This window comes from Odontomachus brunneus, unplaced genomic scaffold, assembly GCF_010583005.1.
Source record: "Odontomachus brunneus isolate Ranch 3 - 2012 unplaced genomic scaffold, Obru_v1 Obru_scaffold_074, whole genome shotgun sequence".
Classification (NCBI taxonomy): domain Eukaryota; kingdom Metazoa; phylum Arthropoda; class Insecta; order Hymenoptera; family Formicidae; genus Odontomachus; species Odontomachus brunneus.
The window spans coordinates 1379799-1390546 of NW_022639524.1; the positions used below are offsets into that span (position 1 = coordinate 1379799).

General features: G+C 42.0%; 1 protein-coding gene across 2 annotated transcripts in view; it reads left to right on the plus strand.

The window, feature by feature from the left end:
* Positions 1-10748, plus strand: part of LOC116847141 — a 19490-nt gene that overhangs the window by 7046 nt on the left and 1696 nt on the right. Inside the window, exons 2-14 of one of the 2 annotated variants that reach the window (XM_032821825.1) lie at positions 2149-2311; positions 2760-2783; positions 2871-2986; positions 3074-3311; positions 3421-5012; positions 5786-6884; positions 6972-7169; positions 7631-8035; positions 8147-8330; positions 8565-8765; positions 8996-9130; positions 9223-9500; positions 9718-9915. In XM_032821825.1, the coding sequence (XP_032677716.1) occupies positions 2149-2311; positions 2760-2783; positions 2871-2986; positions 3074-3311; positions 3421-5012; positions 5786-6884; positions 6972-7169; positions 7631-8035; positions 8147-8330; positions 8565-8765; positions 8996-9130; positions 9223-9500; positions 9718-9915 (4831 nt within the window). Of the gene's footprint in view, positions 1-2148; positions 2312-2759; positions 2784-2870; positions 2987-3073; positions 3312-3420; positions 5013-5785; positions 6885-6971; positions 7170-7630; positions 8331-8564; positions 8766-8995; positions 9131-9222; positions 9501-9717; positions 9916-10748 lie in introns of both variants that reach the window. The other variant, XM_032821824.1, reaches the window with a different exon arrangement.

Sequence of the window (10748 nt, forward strand, 5' to 3'; positions counted from 1 at the left end):
TTTTTTATGTTGAAAATTTAAATATTCATATCCAAAAGCCAAAACGATAAGAATCTCCAGAATTATGCACCAGCGTTATTAGTATCCAGATATTGGTACGTTTTACCTTATGAGTGACATATTGGTGAAGCAATTACAATTCCTTTTACACTAAGAAAAATATAGTTGATCTCACTGAGATTGTAATCACTTTCGATCGCAATCATGTTTTTTATTTTTCTAACGAGAAGATGGTAATAGCAATGTGCATACAAGATCATTATCACTAACATACTATTGCTACACTATACTAGTGCTATACGGAGAGAATACATACAATGTATATTATAATTGTTTTTTATATAAGTTCTTTTCAATTTTATACTGCATCTCTACACACAGAAAAATATCATTCTACTGTTAAGAAAAACGATTACTTTCAGAACAGTTTACTTTCGCTCTTTTAAGTAACAGTTAGTTTTAATAAAGAATATTTTCTTGATGACTTTGAGTGTTCAGATATATTTTATATAAATATATTCAAAGAAAAAGTTGACTCGACTTTATATGCAGTAGGCAGATCGAGAATTTTTGTTTTAATTTAATATCTTTAAAAATTTTTGTCTGAAATGCTAAACTTACTAGGATTCAGAATGCATTTTGAAGCTTATGATAATCTTATGATAGACTTGTAGATTTATGAAATAATTGAAACAAGTGGTATTTATTTAAATACAGTATGTATTATTCTTTATGCATTAGTGTAGGAATAGATTATTAGTAAGGTCTGTTTCCTGATTGTTATTATTTCACTGTGCAATAATCACGAATATTAAACATCTCAATGTAGAATATGGAGAAAGTTCCTTCTGTCTGTTGAACATAGCGCAAAAGCATCAATGTTATAAGCAGAATATTTCGTGATTCCTTCTCCACTGTGTCTCTCACAGTAAATGCACAAATGAAACGCGTGGCCAACGTGAACCTTGAGCCAACTTGACCCGGTCTCTCTTGCTTGAACCCCAGCACTTCTTCGTACTCTTCTCTCCGCATCAGTTCGAGGCGTAAAAAGACGACTCCTCTGTAATGAAAAGCTTAAGAAAATACTTAGACTCGGGGTGCTGGTATCTCAATTCTGTATCTTGATTATCATTCACGATTATCGCGCGCTCCGCTGAAATCGTCTTCATTAATCGTGCGATAGAACAGCCGGACGTTCTCGAGCGCGAGAATTGCGTAACGCGCATTTTTATTCCGTCGTTTCGCACCGTTGCGCTCTCCGCGAGGCTGAGCCTCTGCTCGCACGTGTACCTCGGCGACGTTTTGTCAGCAGAGCTTTGAATCACTTAACGCCTCTAGAATCTGACATAAGGGAACGAAGGCTTACCCGCAGGGGTCAATGTACCTAAAAGCAACGCCGACCACGAGTTAAGGACCTTCGGAGCGCGCGCGCACGCGTTTCTTCTGCGCGGACAATTCTGTCGTTCCATATGCCTAATGGCTCGCTTAGATTTCTTGCGCGCGAGCCGCTTATCATTTTAACATCTACCTATCGGGAAACGATCGTAAGTGATTGTCCGCAGGTGCCGCATCGATAAGCCCGCATTTGATTCAACGTGAGCGCGCTCAGTCATGCTTGAAGAGACGTCGACCAGCACTCGTCGCGAGTGCGTGTACCGCTAGACGAAATGTTATGAATTTTCCACGCGAGATCCCGAGCTGCGAGCCAGGCCGAGCCGACACGCGGAGCCGAGCGTTATCCGCGAGTCTCGACACTTTGGGAATTTTTTTCTCATTCGCGCATTCCGTGCCGGCGATGGTACCGTTAACGGCCGATTACCGTACTGCACTGTGCTCGCTTGTATTTATTGGCCGCTCATATTATTCAACGATGAATCGCGCTCGTCCAATTCGCCTCGCCAGAATAGCGAGTATATGTGCCAGACGGAAATGAAGTATCGCGTCGTGTCGCGTGCGCGTGAAAGGAACTAGGATGCGCGTACAGAGAACGAATTCGTCGTAGACGGATGTATGTATCCTATGCACGTTACGAATACCGGTCCGAGGCAGCGGCACTGTCACGATGAATTCGTGGTTGCGTTCCGCGGTGAAGAGAACCGTAGATGGTGATTGAGAATGATTCAGTAGATATATACTTTTTGCTTACAGAACGACTATTACCTCCCACCGAGATCAACTTGGTCCAGGGTGTCGACAGCACGGATGAACAGCAACTCAACATGGAGGTTTGGCAGTGCCATGTTAATTATATACGCGATGTTAGTGCTGGTTGCGGTGCTGGCAATAGCTGGATTAGCTCTGTGGATGGGCGGTACGTTCAGCATTAACTTTATCCTTTATCCTCCTGAAATGACGAACATAACTCTGCGAGGGCGTTAATGTCCCTGAAATCATTACTTTATTCCATTTTCTCTTTTTATTTTTTTTAACTTAACTCGTCGTTGGAAAGACGAGGTCTGAGAGGCTCCACGCATTTCCATTTCGTTTTCTTTAAATCTTTATAATATCTTAAACATTTTTTTTTCTGTTAGCTGTTAGTTGTTATATCTCCATATTCTACAGAATCATACAAAATTATAAGGTTTGAGAAATTATAAAACTACAACCACATACACACAAACAAGAACAAAATCCATCATATTCCATTTTTCTAATGACGAGTTAATCTTATAATGAATGCTATACACACAATGCTATACACACACACACACACACACACACACACAAATGACTAATGATTATGATCAATAATGTTTCAGCCCTTCGAACAGATTCTAAGAATGGTGAGTTTTCCACATTCGTATGATAGTAACAAGTCATGCAATATCTTTGCGAAATCGCATATCTCACGTGTCTCTCGATCGTTGCAGTTATCGTCGGATTTTCGTGCAGCTTCAGGATAGCTAGGGGCGAAAGGTACAATCCTATGTTAAAACTGAACACGAGCATGATCTTCCGTGAAAAGGAGCGTAAATTCAAAAATATCGTAAGTGAAAAATACTTTAAGATCGTTTCTCCGTGAGAGAAAAAGTCTTTCGTGCCTCTCGATTAAATCCTGTTCTATTCCTCTCAGTTCGAGCTTCTATTTAGGAGAAGCGTACTCGGTGCGTCTTACAAGCGAACAACAATAGACAAGTTCGAAAACGGGACTTTGAAAGTTTTCTTCAGACTGTATCTCGACCGAAGGAAGATACCGCGCTCGATCACGAATGTCGAGGACACCATACAGGACATCATCATCAAAGAAACGTACTCAATATCATCTCTGTTTAAGGACATGGAACTGGATCTCACAAGCGTGTCGGTGAAGAGTAAGTAGGGACTTCACATCTCGAGTGTTGAATTTTTTCCGAGAAACTATGTCGAGTTCCATGCTCGTCACAGCCACTACTTCGCTTGACGCATTACTTTTTAATGTAGGAATAAGCCAGGAAGGTGCCGCGAGTCCGAAACAAGGACAGCAGAAACACACGATGATTACTAAGAACGGCCTGTTACGACCGAACAGAAACAGCAGTTTGATCACGAGCTCGAAGCCGAAAGTAAAACCCATCAGGCTCGACTCTGGCGAGCCTGACATTGATTTCAACAATATCCCGACTATTCAAGGCACCTACCGAGCAACGAAGGTTAACATCACCGCGGAGAATTCGACTAAAGGAACGGCTGAGTCGATAACAGATGCTAAAGATACCACTAAACGAGCGCCGTCGCGTGAACGAACCACAGACACTCCATCGACATCTCCCACGAGATCCACGAGCGTCACATTCGGCGAGGATAAATCGAACGAGAGACCGGATACGAACGTTACGAAGATGACGACGAGCACTACGACTACACAAAGCGATCTGGACATCTTCAAGGATTTTCGTAATCCTAACTTGGAGACCTCGCCGTGGAAACCGATCGTACCAACATACGTTAACACGGAAATCAAGCTGCTACCCGACAATAACAATCGTACAGAATCGAGCACGCGACGCACCGTTTCCACATCGACCAGTGATCCTGGAGACAACGCGAAGGTATCCGAATCTGGGACCAGCGCGACGTCGGATTTATCACTGGAATCGGTGAACTTCCGTGACGTACCCGGCATGAGTACCTTTGACACGGACGACGCGGATTTCCCGCGCGACAGAATCGTGCCGAGCTCGACGGCATCCAGATTAGACGATGCCGGCAGCTTGGAGATCGAAGTGGCCGGGCAACTGCCTCCGGAAATGTACAGTATCCGATTGAAAGCCTCCTCGAAACACGATGATAGCGATAAGGTGACTCCCAGCTCGGAGATTTCGGCGACTCGGCAAGCGTTCGAGAATACATCAACGAAGGAGAACATCTCACTCAAAGACACGCGGAAAGAATCGAGCGATACTCAAGAGATGGAGGTAAAACTCGATGATTCGACAGCGACCACGACGACACGATTCGACAGTGTGGAATCGCGCCGCGACGAAGAGATCGCGAGTAAGTCACCTGACACGAGCGGCATCGGCGTAGCGGAGCCCGTGCTGGACGCAGAGGTCGAACTGGAGACGAAGAATCGCTACAGCGGTGTCCCGACAAGCAAGGACGAAGAGGAAGACGCGTTGCGTAACAGAAAGGTGGACGTTGACCCGAAGCGACCGGTTTACACGAGTTATAACACTCCCGATCTGAACGGCGGTAATCTGGGATCGAGCTTGATTAGAAATTCGGCGACCATGAAGCCCTTCAGGCATACAATACCTGTCGACAAGATCGCGTCCGTTGTAAATTACAGCAGTGACATTCCTGCTCGCGATCCGGTCTTCACGAACGTTCCTTTCCTTGCTACCGACGCGGGCGAGTCATCTCGAAACAAGACCGCGATGTCGTTAGCGAACTTGGAGAGAATTGTCAAAGTGGAGACTTTCGTCAAGGGACAAGACAACGACGACGCGATGATCAAGCTGCCGAATTACGGGCGAATTACACCGACGGACTCGACCATCGTGCGTTTAACAGACGACGAAGACGACAACCCAGTAAGCAGAAAATCATTGATGGATCGTTGTTGCAACGATATTTAATAACATATAACGTTTTCTAGTATGTAGTTTTTAACACCGTTGCGTGAATAACTTCGGCACTCTCTTCAATATTTCTAAAATATTTTTACAGTATTCTAAGAATCATATTATCTAGTAATATCTTTAAAATATTTATACAATTAAGCGTTCGAGATACAGAGGTGTGAAAATTATTAGAATAATTTTTGTTTCTTTATTAATTTTCTCTAATTATTCTCTTTAATAAATGTCTAGTTTCTTAGGAAATATTACAATTCGTTATCGATATTCCTTATAAGTTTATATGATCACAGATTTATGTTACATATTTTATTAAATATATTTATATATTACATAAATTATATAAATAATGACGGATTATTTGACAGAAATAAACTTTACATTCCAAAAATAAATTTTTAAGTACTTTTTTCAATGTATAAAGTAACCCGCTATTTCCTATATAAAAATTTACTTTTACACACAAAATATATCTTATACGATAGAATCTAATATATATATATATATATATATATATATATATATATGTCGGTTATTGTTTATATAATTTAGTTATATGTAATACAGACTTGTAATCATTTTAAACTTATAAGGAATATTGATAAATTAATTAAATTAAAGAGAATGAATAAAGAAATCAAAACTATTCTAATAATTTTCGCATTTCTGTACACATAAAATCAATATTTACCAAGATGCTAATCAAATATTTTTTGTTTACTGAAAAGTTACCGCATCTGAGCACCACGGAAGTCTATTCGGAACCGAAACTGACTGGCAAGGATTCGGACAATAAGAAAAGCGTGTCGAGGAACTCAACGTTCGTGGAGATTGACACCGTCAAGCACACGCCCAGCGAGTCGGAAGAGAATTGGGAGTCATACGCGGGCGAAGCAGCAGTCGTCAGCAACCACAACGAGCCAAAGAAGATTTACAACGACACCTTGAAGGCCTACGTGGTGGAGAACCTGGTGACGTTGGCACCGGTCAAGAGCAACACGGGGGTTGGTAGACCGGTACGACCGCGGCCGAAGATTGACGCCTCGACCGACGAATCGAGCCTCTTGGAGCAGCTGTTCGGTGTGCGTGATTATATGCGCGAAAGGGACACGGTGAACAACACGTCCGAGTCCTCCACGGTCATTCTTGAGCCGCACGAGGCGACGCAACCTGATCGTACGCAATCCAACGAGGATGAATCTTCGAACGGCAAGAACACCGTGATCGAGCAGATCGTCGAAGTCGTGACTTCCATCAGCACCAAAGTGTCATCCAGCATCAAGGGCGACCCGGTCGTGTTGAAGCTCATCGTCAGTAATTCCACAGCTCTCCCGGTCATTCGTTCGGAGAAGACTTCGACGTCAAACAGAGAAGAAAACAGATCGTTCGGGACAATCGCCGACACAACGGAGAAGGTATCCTCCGCGTGGAGCCAACAACGGCCGCTGTCTTTGCTGTCGGCGAATTTGAGGACGATGCAGACGTCGGACAGAAAGATATCGGCGCTCGAGGAAGAGAATAGGATTCTGCTGGAGAAGCTTAAACAACTCGCTCAGGTCCGGACAAATGGCGATTCCGTGCAAATTGTAAGGAACGGTTCGAGCAATAGCGCGATGTCGCGACCGCTTCATGACTCCAATGCGTCGTCATCGAGCATCGACAAGTTGAAGAAGATCGTGGACGTGACGATTAGCAACGAAACTATGAAGAACGCAAGGCCGGGGTTCACGTTGAGTCGCGACGGCGTGGAAGTACTCACGAAGGTGTTGAACAAAGTGAAGGATCAAGGGAACAAGAATACGTCGCAAACGTTTGTGAAGACCAATGGTAACTCGTCGACTTTAGCTTTAGACTCGAGGTCTCTTCGAGCGAGCGAAATTAAGCATCGGGCTGATTTGTATCGTATTTTCGCAGATCATTGCGTCGGCTTCCTGTGTAGAGACGGAAAGTGCTTGGACTCGAGCGCAATGTGCAACATGCTAGTGGAATGCTCTAATTCGGAGGATGAAGCCAACTGCACGTGCGCCGATTTTCTCAGGGCGCAGCTACTGTATCGCAAGATCTGCGACGGCATCGTTGACTGTTGGGACTATTCGGATGAGAGTGATTGCGGTAATGTGATTTACTATTGACTTAACAATCTATAAGAGCCGATTTTTCACAGAAGTAGTTTAAACTCATATTTAAATTTCTAATTCTCTATTCTGTCCAGCAATGTATTTGAACAATGTTAAACATAAATCTAAGTTAAAATACCATTGTGAAAAATCGATATTAAGAGTTAGATCAAATAGATTCTATTTTAGAAATATTTCTGCTGTTCAACTGGAAATTTTTTTCTTAATGCGGTTCAATATAATATTGCTTTATCAAAGGAAATCACTTTTATTTAATAATAACTACGTGTAATTAAAATAACAATTAATAAATTAACAAAATTAAAATAACAAAAAATAAATAGTTTTAACAGTCCATATTTCGATTGAACTCTAACTCGAATGTTTACTGAAATAACTAGAACTTCTGGGTCTCTCTCACAGCTTCTCATATCGTTTGATTTCATTTTACGACAGATTGGTGTCAAAAGGGCCAATTTGTATGTGGTAACACAAAATCCTGTGTCGATCCAGACAAAGTGTGCGACGGTATCAGCGATTGTGCCGGCGGCGAGGACGAAAAGAAGTGCACCGCTCTGATAGACGACGAGCCGGAAGAAAACATGGACGTTCTTGTCTCGACGAGGAACACCTCGACAGACTACTTTATCGAGTCAGAGCGGACGGCAAAGGAACCTCATTTCGATCAAGAAGCTGTCGAATCGATCATCGTAGACACGACCACGTTGTACGATTTCTCCTACGATTCCCGATCCGAAAAGCCAAAGGACGAAAAGAGCAACTTGTCATCGAAATCGATCGATCAGGAATCAACGCTCAAGAACAGAGATGCCGAGGGAACGCGATACATCGAGGAGAACGGTAAAATCACGGTCGCCGTTTCCAGCAGAGAAATATCTTCGAGTCTCCTACGAAATAGCTTAACTTCTGATAGCGGTTTACGTGCTGAAAGTAATCGTACCTTCTCGATAGCAATAGCTACTGTTCCTCGCGAGGAGATCGACAGTTACAACAACAACGGGTATCTAAACATACGTAAAAATGGGAAATGGGGAAAGCTCTGTTTGAGCGACACGGATAGTGTTCTCCAGGAACGGCAAGCCGCATGGTCTATCGAGGATCTCGCCAAAGCTGCGTGCAAGGCCATCACATATCAGTAAGTAACGTCGTGTTATTCTTATTGAAAAGTAAATTTTTTCCTAGTATTGTCGCCACACGCGAGTCTTTTGCGTTTTGACTCTTTTTTCTCTTTCCTCTCTCGCCTTCAAGTCCTTCTCTCGATCGCAATTTCACATTGAAAATATCTTTTTCATTTTCCTCGGAAAATTTCCTTTCGATTACGAAATGAATGAATTTATTAAACTAAACATACGAAATCTCATTTATACAGAGATTACGAGACGGTGGAGAAAGTATTAGACCAAAATCCGCCGCCAAACCGCTTTTATTACTCTCTGTCGCACAACGAGAAATCGTTGGATAGAACGGCTTTGTCTTTCAAATCGTCCGAGTGCCCGGGTCGTGAGGTGCTTAAAGTAAAATGTAAGAACTTCGAGTGCGGCATAAGGAGTCAAGTGACTTCGACAGCAAGGTACGCCATTGTGTATTTTTCAATTCGGAACTATAATGTTGTACTTTTCTAATATTGATTTTATATTGTTTAAATATTGATTATCAACATTAATGTTTCTAGACCTAAACGTAACAGTACGAATATTTTAAAGTTTTTTTCAATATCGAAATGTAGATACTTGAAACGTTAGAATTATCCTTTAAATGTTATTTGCATTAAAGCAGCTCCTTTCTTTCCCGTCGTCCTAGGATCGTCGGAGGTTCCAGCAGTTCCGCGGGAAGCTGGCCGTGGCAAGTCGCCTTGTACAAGGACGGCAACTATCAGTGCGGCGGTGCTCTTATCAACGATCAATGGATCATCTCAGCCGCGCATTGTTTCTATCAGTAAGACTCTCACCTAGTATGTGATGACCGATGTACCCTTACATGTAATTTTAACGTAAGAATCTAATCGAAGTCACTGTCGCATTGTGCAGCGCGCAGAACGACTATTGGGTGGCAAGGATCGGTGCAACTCGCAGAGAGAGTTTCCGAAGCCCGCACGAGCAACTCTTGCGATTGGATCACATATCATTGCATCCGAACTACATTGATAGCGGTTTCGTGAACGACATAGCTGTGTTGAGACTTGAGAGACCGGTTACATTTAGCGACTACATAAGACCGGTCTGTCTTCCCGCGAATCCGGTGAATACCGGAACCGTTTGCGTTGTAACGGGATGGGGACAATTATTCGAGGCCAACCGGGTGTTTCGTAAGTAGAACAATATAATGTCGTTTTGGCCGACTCTTATCAGATTTTAGAAGGAAAGTGGGCGAAACCGCAGAACGCAGATGTAAGCACGCAAAAAGTAACCAAGTTCATGTGAATCTTTGTACTTAAAACTGCGTTCCAATTGTGATAACGTACGAAAGATGATAATTACCTGAGCATTATGAGTTTTATTAACATAACCATTTGTATTTAACAGCGGACACACTGCAAGAAGTGGAATTACCAGTGATATCTACGGAGGATTGTCGGCGTAAGACTCTGTTCTTGCCATTATACAGGATAACATCTGGTATGTTCTGTGCGGGATTACGTAATGGAGAAAAGGACGCATGCTTAGGAGACAGTGGAGGACCATTGGTGTGCTTATCCCCTGAAAATCGATATATATTGCAAGGTAACATTCAAAGTGAAAAAATAAAATATTTTAATTTGCTAAATAATTATGAATATATAAGTTTTTCATATAAGAATGTGTTTGTATCACATAACTGATATAAATACATAATAATATGAGACAAAATTATATATATACTGGGTGATCAGAAATTCCTGCATTCGGAGTACAGGACATGATACTTTATGCTAAAACAAACAACTTTTTCCTTTAGCACAATTGCATCCGACAAGTAGTTTTTGCAGGAGAGCGTATTAAAGTTAACGAATAAGCGGCCTTGTCTAAGCGGCGCTCAGGGCCGGCGCGAGCGCCTCACTCGCGTGTACCTAGTCCGTGACTAATATTCACAAATAATGTCTTTTAAGACACTCATACGGCTCTGTTTTGATTAGTTTACAACGTCTTAAGATTTAAGACAATCTTAAATAATAAGAATCAACCATGAACAATATCAGAATTTAACCTTCTTCCGTATTGTTCATAGTTGAATCTTATTATTTAAGATTGTCTTAAATACAATCTTAAGATGTTGTAAATTAATCAAAACAGAGCCGTATGAGCGTTTTAAAAGACATTACTTATGAATACTAGTCAGGTACACGCGAGTGAGGCGCGCGTGCCGACCCTGAGCGCTGCTTAGACCGCTTATTCGTTAAATTTAACACGCTCTCCTGCAAAAACTACTTGTCGGACGCAATTTTGCTAAAGGGAAAAGTTGTTTGTTTTAGCATAAAGTATCATATCCTGTACTCCGAATGCGGGAATTTCCGATCACCCAGTATATATATATATATATATATATATATATATATATATATATATATATATATATA